This window comes from Saccopteryx leptura, chromosome 2, assembly GCF_036850995.1.
Source record: "Saccopteryx leptura isolate mSacLep1 chromosome 2, mSacLep1_pri_phased_curated, whole genome shotgun sequence".
Classification (NCBI taxonomy): domain Eukaryota; kingdom Metazoa; phylum Chordata; class Mammalia; order Chiroptera; family Emballonuridae; genus Saccopteryx; species Saccopteryx leptura.
Window position 1 is genome coordinate 52,953,428 of NC_089504.1, and position 26,116 is coordinate 52,979,543.

Here is a 26,116-nt window from a genome sequence, read left to right on the forward strand (position 1 = left end):
GGTGACCACTCAGTGAATATTATACATAATTGTCATGATGATTATACCTGTTATAATCTCATTTTAAAGTTATCCTGTCCAAAGGCTCACAATAAAACAATAACCATCCTGGTTTTTGTCCACCTTCAAACCTTGCGTGGTGGTAACTAAAATTATAAGAATGTGTTTTAGGCCTCGGCTGAGTAACTCAGCTGGTTAGAGCACCGTCCCAATATGTCAAATTTGCAGGTTTGATGCCTGGTCAGGGCACATACAAGAATCAACCAATGAAGGCATAAATAAGTGGAATGACAAATTGAGGTTTCCCTCTCTCTCTCTCCCTCCATTTCTCCCTTCCTCTCTCTCTCTCAAATCAATAGTAATAAAAAATAATGTGTTTTACATTTCAGAATGACTGAAAGGACAGATTAAATTAATGCACTTTGTGGTTGAAGAATATAATTAAAATATGTTTCATAGGACATAATGCTTTAGAAAATAAGTGCCTATAAAAGCAAGAGGACCCGATTTGAGGGTGACCAGGTTATTTGTCTAACAGGGCTCTATTGTAGCATGTTACCTGTTGCTGTGAATAGTAGCTGGTTTCCATTGTGTCCATTCGATGTGGCTGCTGCTAATGGAACTTAATGAGCCTCCATTACTGCTGTTCAGACTGTACTGTTTTTGAATTAGATGAAACAGTGCACTGGATGGAGAGCATCTAATTAAGCATATTTGGAAAGGAATATACATATATTTTTTGCTCTTTCCCGCATCAGCCTTGCCAATTCTAGTTTTGCAGGTTCCAGAAGGTCAGGAAGCATTTATTAAGCCTTTATTAAGTTATAGAAGTTGAATTCTATAACAGACACAAGAAAGAGAAGGTTTCTCCCACACAGACTATAATGAAAATGAAAAATACCACCCCTTTTATTATTTAATTTCTGCCGGGGTCCAGCCCCGGGGGAGGAGGATCCAGGGGTCCCACAGGAAGAGACGGCGTCGGCGAAAATCAAGTGAGAGAGCCGAATTCTTTTCTTTCTCTTTATTCTCTGGTTAGCATTTACTGCCAGGCATCTCCACCAATGGCTGGTCTAACTTTACTTTTTATGCACACACACTAAGTTACAATCACATGGTATTTTGAATACATCATTGTTTTAGTTTCACTATGGTTACATATTTTCAGATAACAGTTAATTCATATCTATAAGCTACAAGTCAGGTGGTAAATTATTCAAAGTACAGTTATACAATAACTTGAATAGTAATAACAATATCGGTACAAACTTCTAAAAGATTAGTACTAATTAATAACTCTATTTTACTGTTGTTGTGAGTCAAGGGCACAGAAAGAGATAGCAGACAAAATCATCAAGGACTAGCAAAGGACCACCGCTTGCTCAGGCAAATAGCCTTGAGTTCATGTAGTGTCCTAATTCTTTTCCCACAAGACTACAAAAGGCTTACTATTTAAGAAACTGACATAGTATTAAGAGTAATTTTTACTTAAAGATACATAGAGTGCACCTGCAAGATAGCTAGTAGCAACATAATATCAGAAGGCATTAGTTGCTATTGCTGCTATGAATCCCACCACATTCCTCTCCTTATTCTTGGAAAATACAAAAATCTCATGAGAATGTTTTACTGAGAAAAGCCCAGCAACTGTCTTCAGTGACAAAACAAGTCTTTTTTTTTTTTAAGTTTTATTTATTTATTTATTTATTTATTTATTTTAGAGAGGAGAGGGAGAGACAGAGAGAGAGAGAGAGAGAGAGAGAGAGAGAGAGAAAGAAAGTGAGAGAGGAGAGACAGAGAGAGAAGGGGGGGAGGAACTGGAAGCATCAACTCCCATATGTGCCCAGGGTTTCGAACCAGCGACCTCAGCATTTCCAGGTCGACACTTTATCCACTGCGCCACCACAGGTCCAAAACAAGTCTTTTAACAAAACATTCTTTACTAGCCAGCTGCACTCCTATCCAAGGCCATGCAACAGGCCACTCCACTACACTTTACCTAAGATTCTAATGTCTAGTTAAACTTTATTTATTTACTATATTCATATACTAGCTAAGTTCTAACTTTATTCTTTCTAACATGATTAATAAGAAGAAATTCTCCTACAAACTTAACCCTTTATGAGGGATATCATGGCCAGCCTCTTATGTTTATGAGCCCAGTTCAAGGGGCTTACAGGCTTTTCTGTGGAACTTACACCTTCTGTCTCATTTCCAAAGAAATTACTACAAATCTACAGGGAAAGCACGGTACTATTATCCCTGTGCCATAAATAATAGCACACACCCAGAAAAGGGGGGAATATAAGGCCAGATTAATTCAAAAGATTAAAGGGGGAAGTATCATTGTGCCTTTCCTTTGTGGTGACTTTGTCAACCTGCAGCTGTTGGTCTTCCCTGCGGTGACTCTATCTTCTTTTGCTGTGACTTTGTCAACCAGCAGTTGTGGATCTTCTCCTGCTGTGACCTAGTTAGCCAGCATTAGTGGATCGGCTCCCGACAAATTTCTATGTGCAAAGCTTCCAGAACGAAGAAATGAAAGATTTCTCAACCATGTGACTTGAGGGGCTCTCGAGACAGGGGATATCTAACACTACTTTGGGAAATGCTTGCTACAACTCTTCATGGTATCATCACTGCTTCTCATCACTTTTGTTTTCTGCATGTGGTCATATCAGCTGTGAAACTGTTGGTTAGATTCCCTCTCTTGCTGTTTTTTCCCTTATTCCTATTTCTCAAAGATTTTCATTATTGAGAAATTGGAAAGTTTACTCCCTCCTCCAAATAAAAGAATAAAATTGGGGCAAGAGGAAGGAAAGAACAATGCCATAAGCCAGAATCCACTATGAAAATTTTGGTCTTTTTCCATTTACTCTTCTATGAATTTTTAGCTAAAATTACACAAGTTTGTATTTTGTCCGCCCTTCCATCTTATACATCAAAAACATTTCTTCAAAAATTTAAACATTCTTTGTAAATATGTTTTTTAATTTTTATTGTTTCTCTATTTACAAGGTTTTTTGTTGTTGTATTTTTGTTTGTTTGCTTGTTTGTTTTTGGTGAGAGGAAGGGAGATAGTGAGGCAGACTCCTACATGCACCCTGCCCGTGATGCACCTGGGAACCTCATCTGGGATCCAAGCTTGAATCAACCGAGCTGTTTTTAGTGCCTGAGGCTGATACTGGGACCAATTGAGCTATCCTCAGTGCCTGGAGCCACACTTGAACCAGTTGAGCCAGGGGCTGCAAGAGGGGAAGAGGGAGGTGGAAAGAAGCAGATGGTCACTTCTCCTGTGTATCCTAACCAGGAATTAACCTGGGATGTCCATACACTGGGCCAGCACTCTATCTACTGAGCCACTGGTCAGGGCATCTCTACTTGCAAAGATTTTTATATCACATTTAAAAGTATATAATGTAAAATATAACAGATGTCTACATCCCCACCCCCTACCATTAGAAATAGCCAAAGGAAATTATTATCAACAATATAAGTATGATTTTTAATGACTTCATAGTATTTCACCTCCTAATGTAAAGAATATTTGAGTACTTTAGCATAATGAAATTCTTTTTATAGGTTGCCTAATTGAAGGCCCCAGTGCTGCATCCTTGTCTGCTAACCTTAAGAGGTTGAATATTTTACCATGTTTCCTTATATTTTGTATTTTATCTTTTGTGAATTATCTGTTCAGGTCCTTTGGAGTCTGTATAATTTTTTTCTGCAACAGTTAGGAAAAGCTTTTGATGTATTAAGGGATACAAATACCACATCATATTTGTTAGAATAATTTCCAACGTAATTGTTTAAAATTTTTGTATATATATATATATATATATATATATATATATATATGAGTTTATTTTATGTAACCAAATCTATTTTGTAATTTATTGTATTCATTGTTAAGCTTAGACAACTGTATTAATTTCCTAAGGTTGCCATAACAAAGTACCAACAACTGGAAGTCTTACAAAAACAGAAATTTATTGTCTCACAGTTCTGGAGGTTAAGAGTCCACAATCAAGGTGTTGGCATGCCAGGCTTTTTCTGATGGCTCCACAGGGGAATCCTCCTTTACCTCTTCTAGCTTCTGGTATTTGTTGGAAATACTTGGTGATCCTTGTTTTTGTAGATGCATCATTCCAGTCCTTCTGTGTCATTACATCATCTTCCCTCTGTATCCCAATCCCTGCTCCTTTTTTTTCCCTTTTTTTTGAGAGAGAGGGAGGGACAGACTGACAGGACAGGAAGGTAGAGTGATGAGAAGCATCAACTTGTTGTGGAACTTTAGTTGTTCATTGATTGCTTTCTCATATGTGCCTTGACCAGGGGACTCCAGCTGAGCGAGTGATCCCTTGCTCAAGCCAGCAATCTTGGGCTCAAGTCAGTGGGCTTGGACTTCAAGCCAGTGACCTTTGGGCTCAAGCCAGCGACCATGGGGTCATATCTATGATCCCATGTTCAAGCCGGTGACCCTGTGCTCAAAGCTGGTGAGTCTGCACTCAAGCTGGCAACCTTGGGGTTTTGAACCTTGGTCCTCAGCATCCCAAGTCGATGCTCTATCCACTGCGCCACTGCCTGGTCAGGTCTAAATTTCCCCTTTTTAAAAGGACACCAGTCATATTGACTTAGGGTTCACTCTAATTACCTCATTTTTACTTGATTTCTTCAGTAAAGACTCTATTTCCAAATCAGATCACATTCTGAGAGTGCTGGGAATTAGGACTCACATATAACTCTTTTGGGGGACACAAAACAAAACCCATTCCTATATGGATATATTTACAGAGATATGTACAGGTAAATATTAACCAACATTTCCTTCCTTCCTTCCTTCCTTCCTTCCTTCCTTCCTTCCTTCCTTCCTTCCTTCCTTCCTTCCTTCCTTCCTTCTTTCCTTCCTTCCTTCCTTCCATCCATCCGTTGTTACACTTAATTTGACTCTACTTGCAACTTACTTTTATACTTGCATAGCTGAAGATGTCTTGTGTTATTTTGACATGAATCAGTGGCCGGACATTATAATGAAAGGTTAGAGCATTCAAAATAATTTTTAAAAAATTGCCTCAGGTTTTCTCTGAATGCAGATCTCTTAAAAGTAGATTTTGTTTGAAAATTAGGAAGTCTATTAGAACTGTAGACTTTCTTTTCTTTTCTTTCTTTTTTTTTTTGTATTTTTCTGAAGCTGGAAACGGGGAGAGACAGTCAGACAGACTCACACATGTGCCCGACCCGGATCCACCTGGCACGCCCACCGGGGGGCAACGCTCTGCCCACCGGGGGCTAACGCTCTGCCCACCGGGGGCCAACGCTCTGCCCACCAGGGGGCGATGCTCTGCCCCTCCGGGGCGTCGCTCTGTCGCGACCAGAGCCACTCTAGCGCCTGGGACAGAGGCCAAGGAGCCATCCCCAGCGCCCGGGCCATCTTTGCTCCAATGGAGCTTCGGCTGTGGGAGGGGAAGAGAGAGACAGAGAGGAAGGAGAGGTGGAGGGGTGGAGAAGCAGATGGGCGCTTCTCCTGTGTGCCCTGGCCGGGAATCGAACCCGGGACTTCTGCACGCCAGGCCAACGCTCTACCACTGAGCCAACTGGCCAGGGCCTTTTCTTTTCTTTTCTTTTTTTTTATTATATTTTACTTTTCCAAAGTGAGAAGCGGGGGAGGAGGTAGACAGACAGACTCGTGTATGTGCCCAGCCAGGATCCACCCGGCATACCCACCAGGGGGCAATGCTTGGCCCCTCTGGGGTGTTGCTCTGCTGCAAATGGAGCCATTCTAGCACCTGAGGCAGAGGCCATGGAACCATTCTCAGTGTCTGGGGCCAAAATTGCTCCAGTGGAGCCTTGGCTGCGGGAGAGGAAGAGAAAAATAGAGAGAAAGGAAAGGGGAAAGGGTAGAGAAGCAGATGGGTGCTTCTCCTGTGTGCCTTGGCCGGGAATCGAACCCGGGACTTCCACACGCTGGGCTGATGCTCTACCGCTGAGCCAATTGACCAGGGCCCTAGAACTGTAGACTTTCTTAAAGATCTATACATTTTTTTTTCTAATTGCACATTTGATTATTAGTGCTGTTTCTATCATTCTGATTTCTTCCTCAGGATCTCCTTTCTTTACCAAAATGACTTAGTGTTCGCCAATAGGAGAGATCCAAATGCTTATCATATAAACTAATGAATAGATAAATGAATACAAATGGGCTACTTGGTGAGATGATTGAAGAGACTGACTAACACGAAGCTAGAAATAAGGTTCTTAAATTTTAGAAATATTAGCTAATGTAGATTTGTAGTTGTTCTGCACTGGGGTGATAGTGGCAATTACAGATGTGGGTGAGGTCACCTGGAGTGAGAGTCTATATTAGGAAAGAAGATGCAGAAGACACACCTAACTTTGGGAAGCAGCTTAGGCTGAGTAGCCACCTAACGATGAGGAAGGACAGTAAGAAAATAAGGCAAATTCCTGTTGGCTTAATGTGTTCACTGGTTTTCTCCCTCCCTTTACTTATTAGGGTTACAGAGATGTACTTCCAAATGAAAGAAATGAATGAAAAGGTATCTTTTATAAAGGACTCCTTACTGTCTTTGGACAGCCAGGTGGGACACCTGCAGGACCTCTCTGCCCTGACAGTGGATACGCTAAATGTCCTTTCTGCTGTTGACACCTTACAACAGGATGACACTCTCCTGGCCAACAGAAAGCTTTCTCTTTGCAGAAAACTTCCCCACAGCTGGAGCAATGTCATCTGTGCAGAACTTCTAGGCAGCATGGGGATGTCTGAGGAGAAGAAATACCAGTATTACAGCATGCCTCCTTCTTTGCTGCGGAGCCTGGCCAGAGGCCAACATCCCCCAAGAGTGCTGAGGAGGCCCCTTGTTGAGATTACAGATGGTCAGAGAGAGGCTTTAAATGTAGGAAATGACAAGGAAGAGCAAGAAACAGAAAAGAGTATCACTGCTTCTTGCCTTGACAGGCAAGCACACCCAAAGTATGGCCAGTTCCTTCTCATCCCTTCTTATCTAAAGCAAGCTCCTTTTTCAGCAGAAACTGACTTACCTCTGTCCAGACCATCTGTGGAAGCAGGTACAGGTGTGCTGGCACCTGAACAGGTCACCCAGATTGAAGTCCCTGTTCATCTGACTTGGAAAAACCCAGTTGTCTCAGCCCAGGGCTCAGTGGTCCAACACGAAGAGCAACATGAGCCAATCACCCAAATACCAGCCAGAGAAGACAGGGCAGAGCAAGTCCTAACCACTTTGATTTGTACACCTGGACCCATGAAAGTGACCTCCCTCCCCTCCCAAGCCAAGAGCATGCAAACTGGAGGTGGATATGTGAACTGGGCATTTTCAGAAGGTGATGAAACTGGTGTGTTTAGCAACAAGAAAAAATGGCAAACCTGCTTGGCCTCCACTTGTAACAGTAACTCCATCGAAAGTAGACAATGCCAGAGGCCAATCTGGGGCAGATCCCTCTCTGATAGCTCAACAGGATTGGCCAAGAGTAGTGATTGCTCAGCGGTGGGACCAGGGCTCCAGCCAAACACATCCTTTTGGATCAATCCTCTCCGCAGAGACAGGCTCTTCATTCGGAGTCATAGTTTGAGATTCCACAAGGAGGAGAAATTGAAGATCAATAAGATTAAAAGTAAGAAGCAAACACTTAAAAAATGTATTAAATTCTTTGCATTGTTGCTATTTTTAAAAAGTCAATGACTTGATTGCGTTCTTAATTCTCCCCATTCTCTTATCCTTTCCATAAAATGTAATAGTTCCCTACACCAGTGGTCCCTAACCTTTTTTGGGCCATGGACCGGTTTAATGTCAGAAAATATTTTCATGGACTGGCCTTTAGGGTGGGACGGATAAATGTATCACATGACCGAGACAAGCGTTAAGAGTGAGTCTTAGACAGATGTAACAGAGGAAATCTGGTCATTTTTAAAAAATAAAACATCATTCAGACTTAAATATAAATAAAACGGAAATAATGTAAGTTATTCTTTCTCTGCGGACCCGTACCAAATGGCCCATGGACCGGTACCAGTCTGCGGCCTGGGGGTTGGGGACCACTGCCCTACACCATCTTAAACTTTCTCATGTAAACCAATTCCCTTACAGATCTTTCAAGATCTTCAGAGGCAGGGCAGTCAGCATGGATCAAAGCAAAAATGCTAACCGGGGATAAGAGATTGTCAAAGAAAAGAAAGAAAACACGAGGACTACAGGTGCCAGTAAGTGTTTTTTATGTTTTTGGCAATAAAAGTAGTAGCCAATCTTATCTTGTTTTTTTTTTTTTCTTCTAAAGTGTCACATGCACAAAATAAAGTGAAGCTATAAATTTAAGTCATTATGGATGTGCCGCTATTAGTCTATTAGCTCACATGTTGAAGGACCTTTGTCTTATTTTCAGTTTTTGGTTATTCCAGACAAAGCTGTTGTGAACAGTTCCGTATAAATCTTTGTGGGGATATGTGTGTTTCAATTTTTTTGTTAATATTTAAGAGTGGAATGTCAAAGTCATATGGGAAACAGTTTAATTTTAGAAGAAAATTCCAACCTACTTTCTAAAGTAGTTGTATCATTTCACATTCTTACCTGTGTGAGTAAATAGTTTGAGCATTCCAGCAATCCATACCTTCACCAATCCATAATTTTAGCCATATCAGTGGGCATGTAGTGGTATCCAATAGTGAATTCATTGTCACTCTGTAGTGACTAGTGCTGCTAGGTATCTTTTCATGAGCTTATTTGCCATCCATATATTTTTTTGGTGACATGTCCATTCAAATCTTTTGTCCACTTAAAAAATAGTGAATGTTATTGTTGTAAGATGTTTCTTTTACTGTGTTTTAGATATAAGCCCATTGTTGAATATATGTTTTGAAAATATTTTTTCTCAGTAGGTGGCTTGCCTTTTACTTTGTTTTGCATAAATATCCTGGGAAAAATATGCATTTTTATTTTGATGAAGTGCAGTGTTTGATTTTTTTCTTTTATAGTCCATACTTTTTGTTATATTTAAGAAAATTTTCCAAACCCAAGATTACTAAGAGTTTCTGTTTTATTTTATTCTTCTAAGAGTTTTCTAATTTTTGCTCTTAGCTTTAGGTCTAGCACCGATTTTGATTTAATTTTTATACATGGTGATAAGTAGTATTTGAGGTTCCTTTCCTCCTCCTTCTTTGAATACAGATAACATTTAACATTTTTTTCTACTATTTTTTTTTTGGTAAAAAAAATTATCTTTTTCCTATTGAGTTATGTCAACTCATGCTTGTTAGCACCAATTCAGCACCAACAGAAATTCCCAATTTGGGGTGTGGTGAAGAAGAAAACGTTATTTAGTATAAACAGCTCAAATATGAAGCAGTATGGCCATGAAACAGCACGGTTGTGGGGGGTCCTGGGGTGAAGTCCCTTTCTGGCTAGATAGTTCCATTCTGCTCCACCTGCTCTGGTCGGGTCTGGTCTACTGTGCTCCTGTGCTGGTCTGCTGTGCTTCGTTCCAGTGAGATATTTTTGATATTTTAGCTCCAGCAGGGGAAACAAAGTCTTCAGACTTCAGTCTTTGGTGAAATGAAAAAGTGCATTCTTTGAACCAGACAGGAGCTGACCTATTTAACCAAGAGTTCCTGACCCTAGTCCCTGATTAGTCCATCCTCACACAAATGAGAACTCTAGATTCTCACAGTTTGATTGGTCCAAAAGTCATGTTTTGATTGGTCAGAATGGAGCTATTCTGATTGGTTGGTGAAGATGCTAATAGGGGGAGAATATAGCTGTGCAACTCTGATTGGATGAGGAAGGCCTCTGTCCTGTTGGTCAAATAAAATTCCAGAAACTCCTTTATAAGGGCTGGCTCAGGTGGCAGGAGGAACACAGTGCAAGAAGATAGTTCAGTGCAGGAGGCAGTTTGCTCAGTACAGGCTTTACCTTGAAGTGCAGTTCTCATGAGAGGCCCCTGTTTAGAAATGGCTGATAGGCTCTGTTTTTAAAATTTGAGCCCATTTAGCCACCAGGAACAATTTGTAGTAGGCATCTTCTTTCTCAAAGTCCATAGTTATAATAGGATATTATTGCATATTTTTAGAAACTAACTGACCAAAAGTTAATAGACCAGATAGGTTCACAAAATGTGTGATTATATTTCCTTTCTGCTCTATTTATTTTTATCTATTTTTATGACAGTGTCACACTATCTTAAATATTATAACTTTATAATTGTTGAAATTATGTATTGTAGGTCTGCCAAATTTTTTCAAAGTTGTTTTAGCTTCTTTAATTTCTTTGCATTTTCACATAATTTTAGAATCAGTTTGTCAATTTTTATAGAGAGGGCTGCTGGGGTGAATGAAATGGCTTTGAATCAGTTTGGGGAGAATTTGCACCTTAACAGTGAGTTTTTTGATTTATGAACATGACATATCTCTCTATATATTTAGATCTTCTTTAATTTCTCTCAGCAATGTTTTCTAGTTTTCAATGTCCAGGTCTTGCACATGATTAAAAAAAAATGGATCTGTAAATATTTTTTTATTTTATTGTAAATGAAATTATTTAAAACTTTTAATTTCTGATTATTTGTTGGTGTTATATAGAAATATATTTACAATATTAATTTCCTATTCTATAACCTTGCTAAACATATTTATTTTGTGTAGTTTTTTTTAACTATTGTAAATGAAATTATTTAAAACTTTTAATTTCTGATTATTTATTGGTGCTATCTAGAAATATATTTACAATATTAATTTCCTATTCTATAACCTTGCTAAACATTTATTTTGTGTAGGTTTTTTAAAAAAATTATTGCTTCTTTAGAACTTTCTATGTAAAAGATTATATTTTCTACAAATAAAGATAGTTTCTAATCTGGATGTGTTTTATTTCTTTTTCTTGCCTGATTACATTGACCAGAAGCTCAAGTGCAATATTGAGTAGAAGGAGTAAAGGCAGATATCCTTTCCTTGTTCCTGCTCTTAAGGAAAAAGCATTTAGTCTTTTACCAGCAAGTATGATGTTAACTATAGGTTTTTGTGTATATAGATACCCTTTATCAGGTTAAAGAACTTTCCTTCTATTTCTGGTTTTCTAGAATTTTTATCACTAGTGGATTTTGGCATTTGTTAAATGCTTTATCTACTTACGTGATATCAGATGATTTTTCTTTTTATTATGTTAATATAATGAATTATATTAATTAATTTTATGTTAGAATTAATATTAAATCCACCCTTCTGGTATGAACCCCATTTGGTCATGGTGTGTTATCTTTTTCTTTTTTTGTTTTTGGATTTTTCTGAAGTGAGAAGAGGGGAAGCAGAGAGACAGACTCCCTCATGCACCGGACTGGGATCCACCCAGTATGCCCACCAGGGGGCGATGCTCTGTTGCAATCAGAGCCATTCTAGTGCCTGAGGCATAGGCGGTGGAGCCATCCTCAGCGCTCGGACCAACTTTTGCTCTAATGGAACCTTGGTTTAGGGAGGGAAAGAGAGAAGTAGAGAGAGAATGGAGAGAGGGAAGGGTAGAGAAGCAGATTGGTGCTTCTCCTATGTGCTCTGGTCAGGAATTGAACCTGGGACTTCCACACACTGGGCTGATGCTCTATCACTGAGCCAACTGGCCAGGGCCATTTTATCTTTTTATATACTGTATTAATTTTGCCAATATTTTGATAAGGTTTTTGCACTTGTATTCTGGAGGAACATTTGTCTTTAGATCTCTTTTCTTATTATGTGTTTGTTTTTGGTATCAGGATGATGCTGTGTTTATTGATTGAGTTAAATAGTGTTCCCCCTTTTTCAGTTTTCTGAGTGAGTTTGTATAGAATGGATAGGATTTCAACCTTAATTATTTAGTAGAACTAACCAATTAAACCATCTTTTGGCAAAGATTTTAACTACACATTCAATTTCTGTAATAGATATAGAGCTGTTCAGGTTATCTGATTCTTCTTGAGTGAACTTTGTTTGTATATTTCAAGGAATAAGTCCATTTCATCTAAGTTGTTGAATTTATTGGCATAGAGTGTTTATAATATTGTCTCATTATACTTTTACTGTCTCTGAGATCTATAGTGATATCATTTCTCTCATTCCTAATATTTTAAATCTATGTTTTCATTTTTTGTCTCATGATCAGCTTGGCAACAGTTTATCTGTTTTATTGATTTTTTCAAAGAAACAATTTTTAGTTTCATTGATTTTTCTCTTGATTCTATTTCATTGATTCCTGCTTTTATCTTTATTACTTCCTCTGCTCTGTTTATTTTGTGTTTAATTTGCTCTTTTTTATAGTTTATTGAGGTAAAAGTTTTGGTTATTCATTTGAGACTTTCTTCTTTTCTAATACAGGCATTTAGTGCTATACAATCTTCTATAATCATTGTTTTAGCTATATCCTACAAATTCTAATATTTTTTCCAAGAGAGAGACAGAGAGGAAGGAAGAGAGAGGGTGAAGAGAGAAATTAGAAGCATCAACTTATAGTTGCATCACCTTAGTTGTTCATTGATTGCTTCTCATATGTGCCTTGACCAGGTGACTCCAGCTGAGCCAGTGACCCCTTGCTCAAGCCCAAGACCTTGGGCTTCAAGCCAGCAACCTTTGGGCTTAAGCCAGCAACCAGGGATCATGTTGATAATCCCATGCTCAAACCAGCCACCCTATGCTTGAGCTGACAAGCCTGCACCCAAGCCTAAGAACTCAGGGTTTTGAGCCTGGGACCTCAGCATCTCACATTAATGCTCTATCCATTGCATCACTACTGGTCAGCTCTGATATATTGTTTTTATTTTATTACTGAATTTTTAAATTTATTGTTAGGAAGCCTTAGATCTGAGTTAGCTATTCTATAAGTCTTCACCTCTCATGATCTTAATGCCTGCTTTACTTCTCTGTTCTACATATATTTTTTTCATATAATAAGCTCGATGCACTTTCTAGTATTATTTATAATTATTATTTCTTTAATTTTACTTTTAATTGTTTACATTTAATATTATTTTGAATTAGTCAGGTGTAGCATAGTGGTTAGACGATCTTATTTATACTTTACAGAGTGCTTCCCTTGATATTTTCAGTACCCACCTGGCACCATACATGGTTATTACAATATTATTGACTATATTTCCCGTGTATACTTTACATTTCTGTGACTTTGATGCATTTTTTTAAAGCACTTCATATCTTTGTAGAATGAGGAGCAGAAGCAAAGGGATAAATATTGAGAAAATGATATGACATCTCCTTTTAGGGGAGAGATTTAGCTTGGTAAAAGTCTCTTTTAGGGAAAATGGCATGAGCTGCTGGAATCCCATGAAATCATATTTAAAGTAGGTTTATTTTTTGAAATAGTTTTAAATGGCCAGATTTCAACTAGGAATTACAACTGAGTTCAAGTACTAATAACTTACATTTGCTTACTGCTTTGTAGTTTATCAATTTGCCTCATTTCTTCTCTGCCCTTTGGAAGTACATAGGGACCATTAGTATTGGCTGATTATTATTTTAATGATAAAGGCAATGAGGCTTATAGATATTAAATAATTTGTCTAAGCTCATGTGGCTTCTAAGTGACAGAGATGGAATTCCAACACAAGTTCTTTTGGATCCAACCTGTTATTTATTTATTTATTTTTCTTTATACCACTGGTTCTCAAATTATGGTCTTTTATCAACATGGAATTTGATATTCACAAATTCAGAGATTTACATTTTCTCTTCGCCCAGACCTATTGAATCACAAATCCTGGAGGTAGGATCCAGTGATCTGTGGTTTAACACAGTTCTGGGTGATTCTGATCAACACTTAAGTCTGAGAAGCACTGCTTCCCACCCTTGTTCTCAGTCATAACTACAATTAGAAAAGGCACACGGATGCTTGTGAACTGTTAACATGTATAATGGGAGTGCAGAACTTCCTAGTTATTCCAATGTGCAGCCAATGTTAACAACCAATGCTATTCACATGGTCCCTCTATTAATGTAACTCTGTTTTCAGATTAATGTCACTGTGTTCCAGTAAGTGTCTTTCTTTTCAGGTCATAACAGTCGATGACTGCTTTCAAAGTGACCAATCAAATTCAGAGCCAAGAGAAAATGTCTCTGAAGAAAAGTGCAACAAGAACTGGTTGACAGTGTCCAAATTTAGTCGCTTAAGTATGTAATACTGTGTACTCTGAGATCCCAAAACCTCTGGTCGAGTCTCCTCAGGCTGTGGTCTTTAGACTGTGGTTGGTCCCTGAAGTTCTTTCAAGTGGAGATAAAGGAATGAGAGGATGGCTTTTTTTCTGTTTTTAATTTTTATGAAAAGGACAAAATTTCCATGTGTTTAATGAAATAGTAGTCAGAATCTAGAAAATAATTAATAAATATTTAGATAGTCTTTTTTATTCAGAGCTATTAAATATGGCTCAATGTTCATTTATTCTGATTTATGGAGGGGGTGTCTAATCTTATAGTCTTAAGGTTCATGTGACGTTGATATGAACACTTACACAGAGTTCAGTGGGTTGAATTGTAGTTGGTTATTTACTACTGCCAACAAATGTTTATTCCATGGGCAAGTATCCCTTAAGCTTAATAATAATGATGTGTGTAGAGTATACAAAATTTGTCAACCAGCTAGAAATAAAGACTAGATCTAGGAATAGAATGTGAAATAAGCCCAGATAAGTAAGATGAGAGAAAACTATGAACAGAACTGAGAGCAATGATCAGAACTTTGAACTTCTTGCATTGGGTAACAAGAGAATTTAGTAGTTTTTAAACAGAAGGGAGTGTGTGATTAAGGACTCATGAAGATTTAAAATTATTTGAAATACAAAACTTAAGATAAAATAGATATTATATTGAAATCTGTGTTATTATGCTTCTTTAAAGCTTTAAGCTTGCCTTATGGTTGGTGGTTTTGAACCAAGGGGCTGTGGCCAGAGTTGATGCTAAATATCCTACAATGCCTGTTCAGCCCCCTCCCCAACAAGGAATTATACAGCCAAAAATCTCAATATCAACGTGGAGAATCCTTAATGTATATTTTAAGAAAATACTCAATTGTCTGTTAAATCATTGAGAATCAAGTGGGCTTTAAGCAAAAAGCATTAGAAATTAAATTATTCAGAACAACTTCAATTTACAGATATGCCTTGAGAGTTTAATTGCCTTGCCTTAAATCACACAGTTTACTAGAGCCAATAATTTTGAATAAACCCAACCCCATATATAATGATATATTCTAAGATCAATTACAAATGTATTCATTTTATTTATTAATGTATATTGATATTATGTATATATTATATATTTTAATAAATTATCTGCTATTTAGGTTATTATATATCATTCTTAAATTATTTAAGTTCTTTTTAATGGACATATAATTGACATAATATTGTATTACTTTAAGTATACAACATAATCATTTGATATATATATATATATACACACACACACACACACATACACACACACATATTGATATATTGTGAAATAATTACCACAAGTTTAGTTAACACTGATTTTCACACATAGTTACAATTATTATTTTCTTGTGATGGAAACTTTTGAGATTTACTCTCTCACAACTTTCAATAACACTATAAAGTATTAACCACAATCACCATGCTTAAATTTCATCCCCAGGACTTATTTAATAACTGGAAGTTTGTATCTCTTGACCACCTTCACCCATTTCACCCTCCCATCTTCCTCTCAAGTTATTTAAGTTCTTTCCAGTGAATTTCAAACAGAGAAGGATGGGGTAGCAGCAGGGGTCTGGAAAGAATCTCATGAAGTTTGTTATCAGAAGGGAGAGAAGACCAGGGAAATAGTCCAGGTGCCTGGCTAATTGAGGAGGCAAGGAGGACCAGTATCTTCCTTGAAGCACATCGTGAGTTGAGAATCTTATTTTTTTGAAACCTGTCCAAGTTGAGTTAATTGAAAGAAAATTTTAAAGTAAATAAAAGTTTAAAGGTGGGGGCCCTGGCCAGTTAGCTCAGTGGTAGAGCGTCGGCCTGGCGTGCAGAGGTCCCGGGTTCGTTCGATTCCCGGCCAGGGCACACAGGAGAAGCGCCCATCTGCTTCTCCACCCCTCCCCCTCTCCTTCCTCTCTGTCTCTCTCTTCCCCTCCTGCAGCCGAGGCTCCATTGGAGCAAAGATGGCCCAGGTGCTGGGGATGGCTCCTTGGCCTCTACCCCAGGCGCTAGAGTGGCTCTGGTCGTGACAGAGCGACGCCCCGGAGGGGCAGAGCATCGCCCCCTGGTGGGCAGAGCATCGCCCCTGGTGGGTGTGCCGGGTGGATCCCGGTGGGGTGAATGCGGGAGTCTGTCTGACTGTCTCTCCCCGTTTCCAGCTTCAGAAAAATACAAAAAAAAAAAAAAAAAAAAAGTTTAAAGGTGGGGAGGTACGCTGTCAGCTATCAGGTAGCTTTTTTAAAATAAAAGTTCTGTGGAAATTAACAAAAATATATTTTTAGCTTTTTCTATAGGTATTTTGTTTTAATTATAATACTCTGCTATCATTGCAACCATAATTATAATTTTATGATATTACAACAAATATATATGAAATTTTGTGATTTTTCTAATAGATTTTCGTGTACTTCTTTATATACTTTCATTTTAGCATAAAATCATTAGGGAAAAACAACCGTTATTCTCTATGTTTAGTCATAGCATTAGTCTCAGAATTAATCTAACCACTATATACCAGTAATTCTGTAGGTATCAGGTATAAAATAATAATATTAACAATAATGATTCTCATCATTCTTTTAAATAAAAGTCTAAAAATGCCTGACCTGTGGTGGTGCAGTGACTTACGTGTCAACCTGGAACGCTGAGGTCTCCAGTTTGAAACCCTGAGCTTCCCTGGTCAAGGCACATATGACAAACAATCAATGAACAACTAAAAGTGAAGCAACTCTGAGTTGATACTTCTCACTCCCCACTGTCTTCTGTAAAATCAATAAGTAAAATCTTAAAAAAAAAAAGGAAACTCTAAAAATTATTCCACCTGTTGGCATTTTATCTTTTGTTTCTGTTTAGTTTTGCCTTTTTTTTTTTAAGGAGCTCACTGTGGTGCTTGCTCCAGTTGTTAAAAAAGGATTCCCAACCTTTCAGAGCTAAAATTTCATGTATTTTAAATGAAGCATGGACAGTAGGATGCAGGAAAGGCGAGTTTAAAAAAATACACAGATGCCTGACCTGTGGTGGCGCAGTGGATAAAACGTCGACCTGGAAATGCTGAGGTCGCCGGTTCGAAACCCTGGGCTTGCCTGGTCAAGGTACATATGGGAGTTGATGCTTCCAGCTCCTCCCCACCTTCTCTCTCTGTCTCTCTCTCCTCTCTCTCTCCTCTCTCTCTCCCTTTCTCTCTCCTCTCTAAAATGAATAAATAAAAAAAATTTTAAAAAAATACACAGAAGCAGTTGTTTTATAGGAAGACAGATTATGGACAATTTAGTTCTTAACTTTAATAGAGAAGTATATATGTTATAAATGTCAAGGTAATTATTGAAGAACAGAAATAGAATATCTAGCTTTCAAACACTTGAGAAAAATAAGGACAAAGGAATCTTGGTAAAACTTGCTCAAAAGAGAAAAAAAAATCTATATTCAAATTTAAATGAATATATTCTGTTCAGATTTTTCCTATTTGCAAACTGGATTTGAATACAATGCATTTTTCTATATGCTCTCATTTTTTCCCTTCTTTTTTAACAAGGTCTAGAACTTAATACAAATCAGAAAATGAAAACTAAAGCAATCGAACAGCATGTTGCACAAGTCAGTGATTATTTAAAGCCATCTCAAGAGGTAAAAACATTCATGCACTTAACTTCTTGACTGTATCCACTTTACCTTTATGTCCCTTAATTGGCTTCTACATATTACATTTAAATCTTTGCTTTGAATAGTTGCTTAGTTTCTTCCGTGCCCACACTTTATGCTTTATGAAATTTCCTTGTACGGTATTTCTTTATGAAATTTGTCTATTCGCCCAATAACTTATCCTACACAGTTTTAGTATGAAAGAGAAAGAAATCAGGAAATTTTGAAACTGTTTTAAATATATGAAAGCTCCCACGTGGAAGAAAAATGAGGTATTTTCAACACACTTTAAAGAGGGACAGCTAGAATCAACCTATATAAACTACTGGGAGACAGACTTCAGCCCATTTCGAGGAGGAATTTTTAGCAAGTGGAATTTTCCAAGGATGGGATGGGTTTATTTCTGGAAATACTAAGTTCCTCACCTAGTATGGTTAGTCAAACAGGCTGAACAAACCTCTTGGCAGATGTGTCGGAGGGGATTTGGGCCTTATAGGGTAAAGGACCCTCCTGTTTTGCAGTCTGTTTTACTTAACCATCTACAAAATGTGCCCACTTTCCTTCCCATATGGGAAGTGTGATCTAGTTAGACTAACCCAAGAAGTCTAATTTTATTGTGCTTTGAGCATTATCTCTATGACTGTGTTCACTATATACAAAATACCTGTATAAATGTATACTAACAACCTCAGATGTTCTTATAGGCATGTAACCTGTGAATAATTATGATAATAAAATGTAAGATTACTTGAAGGTAATTGGAGGCAGGGACCTGTCAACCCTGTCAGAGCCTGGCTCTGCTCCTTTCTAATTTTCAAAGCTATATACATCAATTAACCTATGAGCTTCATTCAGTAGCTGTGTCTCTAAAATGGGGCTAATGCCATTCTTATAAGATTATTGATCATGGACAACAAAAATAACACCAGTGAAATGCCTAGAGTAATGCCTGTAGTGTACTAAGGCATTAGTGTATTAAGTGTACTAAGTTTCAAGAAATAATATACTTCTCACAAAAATTAGGGGATATTTTATAGTTTCATATTCATTTTGAAATATCCCCTAATTGTGTGAGCAGTATAGTTGGATCTAAATAGGAAATAAGAGTGAGATAGTTTCAGGGTAAGTTTATTCTAAATAATCAACTGAAACAATCTACTGATGATAGAACGTGATGTAATGATTGATATTTCCTGTCAATGTTGACTTTCATTTCTTGTTTCATCTCATTAACTGATCGTATTTTTTTTTAATTTTTATTGATTTTAATTTATTGTGTTTACATAGATTCAAGTGTTTCACCGAATATATCTCCCCCCCACCCCCGTGTTCCCCTCGCATTGCCCCCCTCCCCCCAATGCCTTCCCCCCTTCCCTCCAGGATTTGTTGTCCTGCTCTCTATAATGCTGTGTTATGTATATATAATTTCACCAATCTCTTTCCTTTCTATGATCCCATCCTCTCATCCCCTTTCCCTCTGTCCACTTTTCCTCTGGTCCCTTTGATCCTGCCTCTGCCTCTATTCCACTCCTCAGTTCACATTGTTCATTGGATTCCTCAAATGAGTGAGGTCATATGATATTTTTCTTTCTCTGCCTGGCTTATGTCACTTAGCATAATAGTTTCCAGGTCCATCCATGTTGTTGCAAAAGGTAAGATTTCCTTCTTTTTCATGGCTGTGTAGTATTCCATTGTGTATATGTACCACTGCTTTTTAACCCACTTGTTCACTGATGGACACTTGGGCTGTTTCCAGATCTTGGGTAAACAATGCTGCAATAAATATGGGGGTGTATTTCTTCTTTTGAATCAGTGCTATGGTGTTCTTAAGATATCTTCCTAAAAGTGGGGTAGCTGGGTCAAAAGGCAGTTTGAGTGTTAATTTTTTGAGGAATCTCCAGACTGTTTTCCACAGTGACTGTACCAGTCTGCATTCCCACCAGCAGTTCAGGAGGGTTCCCTTTTCTCCACATCCTCGCCAACACTTACTATGTGTTGTTTTGTTAATGAGCACCATTCTGACTGGTGTGAGGTGGTATCTCATTATGAGGTTTTGTTTTTTTTTTTTGTATTTTTCTAAAGTTGGAAACGGGGAGGCAGTCAGACAGACTCCCGCATGCGCCCGACCGGGATCCACGCGGCATGCCCACCAGGGGGCGATGCTCTACCCATCTGGGGCATTGCTCTGTTGCAACCAGAGCCATTCTAGCACCTGAGGCAGAGGCCATAGAGCCATCCTTAGTGCCCAGGCCAACTTTGCTCCAATGGAGCCTTGGCTGAGGGAGGGGAAGAGAGAGACAGAGAGGAAGGAGAGGGGGAGGGGTGGAGAAGCAGATGTGCTTCTCCTGTGTGCCCTGACTGGGAATCGAACCCGGGACTCCTGAATGCCAGGCCGATGCTCTACCACTGAGCCAACCAGCCAGGGCCCTCATTGTGGTTTTAATTTGCATTTTTCTAATGATTAGTGATGTTGAACATTTTTTCATCTGCCTATTGGCTATCTGTATGTCCTTTTTGGAAAAGTGTGTATTCATTTCTTTGCCCATTTTTTGATTGGATTGTTATCTTCCTGGTGTTGAGTTTTACAAGTTCTTTATAAATTTTGGTTATTAACCCTTTATCAGATGTAAAGTTGAATATGTTCTCCCATTGTGTAGTTTGTCTTTTTATTTTGTTCATATTGTCTTTAGCTGTGCAAAAGCTTTTTAGTTTGATATTTGTTTATCCTGTCTTTTATTTCACTTGCCTGTGGAGATAAATCAACAAATATATTGCTGTGAGAGATGTCAGAGAGCTTTCTGCCTACATTTTCTTCCAAGTTGATTATGGTTTCCTGACTTACATTTAAGTCTTTTATCCATTTTGAGTTTATTTTTGTGAATGGTGTAAATTGGTGATCTAGTTTCTTTTTTTGCAGGTAGCTGTCCAGTTTTCCCAACACCATTTGTTAAAGAGACTGTCTTTACTACATTGTATGCTCTTACCTCCTTTGTCAAATATCAATTGTCCATAAAGGTGTGAGTTTATTTCTGGGTTCTCTATTCTGTTCCATTGATCTATGTGCCTGTTCTTATGCCAGTACCAAGCTGTTTTGAGTACAATGGCCTTGTAGTATAACTTGATATCAGGAAGTGTGATACGACCCACTTTATTCTTCTTTTTCAAGATTGCTGAGACTATTCGTGTTCTTTTTTGTTTCCATATAAATTTTTGGAATATTTGTTCTATATCTTTGAAGTATGCCATTGGTATTTTAATTGGAATTGCATTGAATTTATCAATTGCTTTAGGTACTATAGACATTTAAATGATGTTTATTCTTCCTACATGAATATGGTATCTGCTTTCATTTGTTTGTATATTCCCTGATTTCTTTTATCAATGTTTTATAATTTTCTGAGTACAAGTCTTTAACCTCCTTGGTTAAATTTACTCCTAGGTACTTTATTTTTGTTGTTGCAATAGTGAAGGGGATTGTTTTCTTAATTTCTCTTTTAGACAGTTCATTGTTGGTGTATAAAAATACCTCTGATTTCTTAATATTAATTTTATATTCTGCCACCTTGCTGAATTCATTTATCAGGTCCAGTAGTTTTTTGACTGAGACTTTAGGGTTTTCTATGTACAGTATCATATCATCAGCAAATAATGATAGTTTTATTTCTTCTTTTCCAATTTGGATACCTTTTATTTCTTCTTCTTGTCTGATTGCTATGGCTAGGACTTCCAGACCTATGTTGAATAGGAGTGGTAAAAGGGGGCACCCCTGCCTTGTTCCTGATCTTAAGGGGATTACTTTTAATTTTTGCCCATTGACTATGCTGTTGGCTGTTGGTTTGTCATAGATGGCCTTTATCATGTTGAGGTATGTTCCCTGTATTCCCACTTTGCTGAGAGTTTTGATCATATATGAGTGCTGAATTTTATCAAATGCTTTTTCTGCATCTATTGATATTATCATGTGGTTTTTACCCTTCTTTTTGTTTATATGATAAATCACATTGATTGATTTGTGAATATTGTAATAGCCTTTCCTCCCCAGAATAAATCCCATTTGATCATGATGTATGATTTTTTTCATGTATTTTTGGATCCGTTTGCTAATACGTATTTTGTTGAGAATTTTAACATCTAAACTCATCAGGGATATTGGCCTATAGTTTTCTTTGTTTGTATTGTCTTTGCCTTGTTTTAGAATGAGGATTATGCTTGCCTCATAAAAGGAGCTTGGAAATCTTCCCTCCTCTTGATTTTTTTGAAATGGCTTGGGAAGGTTAGGAGTTAGTTCTTCTTTGAATATTTGATAGAATTCACCTGTGAAGCCATCTGGCTCAAGGCTTTTGTTTGTTGGGAGTTTTTTGATAACTGTTTCAATCTCATTTGTTGTAATTGGTCTGTTTAGGTTTTCTGATTCTTCCAGAATGATTTTTGAAAGATTATATGTTTCAAGGAATTTGTCCATTTTATCTAGGTTGTCTTACTTTTTGGCATACAGTTCTTCATAGTATTTTCTTACAATTCTTTGTATTTCTGCTATGTCAGTTGTTAATTGTACACTCTCCTTTTTTTTCTCTTTTTTCTTTTTTCTTTCTTTTTTTTTAACAGAGAAAGAGTCAGCAAAAGGAACAGATAGGGACAGACAGACAGGAAGGGAGAGAGATGATAAGCATTAATTCTTTTTTGCAGCTCCTTAGTTGTTCAGTGATTGCTTTCTAATATGTGCCTTGAGGGAGGGGGCTACAGCAGAGTGAGTGACTCTTTGCTCAAGCCAGCAACCTTGGGCTTCAAGCAACCTTTGGGCTCAAGCCAGCTACCATGGGGTCATGTCTATGACCCCACAATCAAGCCAGCGACCCTATGCTCAAGCCGGTGATCTCAGGGTTTTGAACCTGGGTCCTCTGCATCCCAGTCCAATGTTCTATTCACTGTGCCACTGCTTGGTCAGGCTCTACTTTCATTTCTAATTTTATTTATTTGAGTCCTCTCTCTTTTTTTCTTGGTGAGTCTGGTTAAAGGTTCATAAATCTTGTTTACCTTTTCAAAGAACCAGCTCTTGGTTTCATTGAAATTCTGTATTGTTTTCTTTGTGTGTGTGTGTGTGTGTGTGTGTGTGTGTGTGTGTGTGTGTGTGTGTGTGTTTTGCCTCTATGTCATTTATTTCTGCTCAGATCTTTATTATTTCCTTCCATCTACTTCCTCTGGGCTTTACTTGCTGTTCTTTTTCTAGTTCTTTTAGATGCAGGATTAAGTTGTTTATTTGAGCTTTTTCTTCTTAAGGTATGCCTGTAATGCTATGAACTTAATTATCAGTGCTGCTTGTGCTGTGTCTGATAAATTTTGAGTTGTTGTGTGTTCATTTTCATTTGTTTCAGGATATTTTTTATTTCGTTTTTGATTTCATTGTTAACCCATTCGTTATTTAATAACATGCTATTTAGTTTCCAAGTGTTTGAATGTTTTTCAGTTTTCCTATTGTAGTTGATTTCTAGTTTCATTCCATTGTGATCAGAGAAGATGCTTGATATGATTTCAATCTTCTTAAATTTACTGAAACTTGTTTTGTGTCCTAACATGTGGTCTGTCCTAGAGAATGTACCATGAGCACATGAAAAGTATATATATTCTGCTGCTGTAGGGTAAAAAGTTCTGAAGATATCTATTAAATCCAGTTGATCTAGTGTGTCCGTTAAGGCTGTTGTTTCTTTGTTAATTTCTTTCTTGAGGATCTATTCATTGATGTTAGTGGGGTATTGAAATCCCCTACTATTATAGTATTGCTGTTGATCTAGCCCTTTATGTCTATCAAAATCTGCTTTATATCTTTAGGTGCTCCTATATTAGGCACATAGATATTTATAATGGTTATATCTTTCTGTTGGATTGCTTCCTTTATTATTATGTAGTGACCTTCTTTATGCCTTACTATATAGCCTTTGTTTTAAAGTCTATTTTGTCAGATAAAAGTATTGCTACCCCAGCTTTTTTTTTCATTTCCATTTGCATGAAATATTATTTCCATCACTTTACTTTCAGTCTATGTGTACTTTTGTTTTGAGGTGGGTTTCTTGTAGACAAGCAAATGTAAAAATCCTGTTTTCTTATCAACGCAGCTACCCTATGTCTTTTGATTGGATCATTTAATCCATATACATTTAAGGTTATTATTGATATGTATTTGTTTATTGCCATTTTATTCTTTAAATCTACACTCCTCTTTTACTAGATTGTTTTTCCTTTTGTTTTGTTTACAGCAGGGCTCACCATTTCTTGCAGCATTGGTTTGGTTGTAATGAATTACTTGAGGGTTTTTGTTTGTCTGGAAAGGTTTTTATTTCTCCTTCCATTTTAAATGATAGCCTTACTGGATAAAGAAGTCTTGATTGTAGGCTCTTGTTTTGCATTACTTTGAATATTTCTTGCCATTCCATTCTGGCCTCAAGTGTTTCTGTTGAAAAGTTGGATGTCATCCTTAAGGGGGCTCCTTTGTAGGTGATTGGCTGATTTTCTCTTGCAGCTTTTAGTGCTCTTTATCTCTTAGCTTTGGTATTTTAGTTATGATGTGTCTTGGTGTAGGTCTCTTTGGGTTCCTCTTTAATGGGATTCTCTGTGCTTCTTGAACTTGTGTGACTTTTTCCTTCATCAATTTAGGGATGTTTTCAGCTATGATTTCTTCATTTAGGTCCTCTATCCCTCATTCTTTCTCTTCTCCTTCAGAAACCCCTATGATGTGGATGTTGTTTCTCTTCATGTTGTCACAGAGCTCTCTTAGAGTTTCTTCAAACTTTTTGATCCTCTTTCTTTTTGCTGTTCTGCTTCCATGCTTTTGTTTATCTTGTCCTCTAATTCACTGATTCGATCCTCTGCTTCATCCAGCCTGCTTTTAATTCCTTCTAGTATAGTCTTCATTTCTGATACTGTATTTGTCATTTATTTCTGATTCTTTTTTATGATTTCAGTGTCCTTTTTGATGCTTGCTATCTCTTTATTGAGGTGCTCATTATGTTCATCTATTGTTGCTCTAAGATTCTTGAGCATCCTAACAATCATTATTCTAAACTCCACATCTGGTATCTTGGTTATTTACATCTCATTCAGTTCTTTTTCTGGGGATTTCTCTTGTTGATTCATTTGGATTGCATTTCTCTGTCTTCCCAATTTGTCTCTGTGTAGACTGCTCCTTTGGATGTGCTGTTTGTGTAGCTAGCTGAGTTCATTACCTGATTTTATATGATCACTCTCATTTCTGTAAAAACCTTTATGTATTACATTTTCTCTTTCCTGTCACCATAAAAATAATTTCATTCTTTTCAAGTCGTCAACAGATTGCTAAGATTTTGTGCTAACATTATGCATTTTTCTAGCCTACGTTTAGTGTGTTTAGAAAAAGATAAATACTGAGCTACAGGAAGGGAAGGGGGAGAAAGGACTATACTTTCCAAGGACTGTGTTTTGCAAACATGTTACCATGAGCTTGGGATGGAAGAAGATTGGGTGAACATATAATGACTTTCCCTTTCTTCTCAGGATCTGGGTAAAAGCTCTTCATGGAATTTCTGGAGCAGCAACCTCAATAGAAACTCCCTGTGAGTATTTTTTGATGTTTGTCTGTAGCATCTTTGGTGGTGGCAGCAGCTTCTTCTTCTTCTTCTTCTTGTTCTAAACCTGATTGGGAACACAGATTTAATTTGGTCAGACAAGTAGGAAAAATAGTGTTTGTCCAATGACAATATTTTTCTTTTGTTAGCAAGAAATGAAAATTATTTATTGTCCAAATTGTCCTGTTTCTGGCACCAACATCTCATCTCGGTGCCTTTTAAGAATATAATGAAGCACCTACTACTACAGCAAATTAGCTATTTGTCTTTTTCATGTCAAAGAAGCACACATAGAATAATAAGCATCATATCTTTTCTGATAGATAAGATTGTGAAATTTGCATTAAAGAGTAGAAATGAAGCTGTCTTGTCTAAAGAAAAAGACAGGGTAAAGACCTGATGATGCTTTCTTTTTTAGTTTTCAAAATATTTTTTCTTTAAAAATTTGGGGGTTTTTTGTTTATGAGATTGATCTTTTTTTATTTTTGGTATCTTATTAACATCCTAAGTGTTTGTCAAGGCAGTAACTCTTTGAGAAGTATGGAGACAGAGAGAAAAAGAAAGATGGGGTAGAGAGAGAGGAGATAGAGAACTTACATGGTTGTAGGCTTAGGTATCCTAGAATTTAATTTATTCAGAGAAATAAAATTTTAAAATTAAACAAGCAATCATCATTCTATTTTGTTTGT

The 26,116-nt window shown here is 37.4% G+C and overlaps 1 protein-coding gene across 5 annotated transcripts in view; it reads left to right on the plus strand.

The window, feature by feature from the left end:
- Positions 1-26,116, plus strand: part of TRPM6 (transient receptor potential cation channel subfamily M member 6) — a 186,769-nt gene that overhangs the window by 132,076 nt on the left and 28,577 nt on the right. For 4 of the 5 annotated variants that reach the window (XM_066367977.1, XM_066367978.1, XM_066367979.1 and 1 more), the window contains 5 exons: positions 6,509-7,644; positions 8,118-8,230; positions 14,044-14,161; positions 17,726-17,817; positions 25,357-25,415. In XM_066367977.1, the coding sequence (XP_066224074.1) occupies positions 6,509-7,644; positions 8,118-8,230; positions 14,044-14,161; positions 17,726-17,817; positions 25,357-25,415 (1,518 nt within the window). The remainder of the gene's footprint in view (positions 1-6,508; positions 7,645-8,117; positions 8,231-14,043; positions 14,162-17,725; positions 17,818-25,356; positions 25,416-26,116) is intronic. The other variant, XM_066367980.1, reaches the window with a different exon arrangement.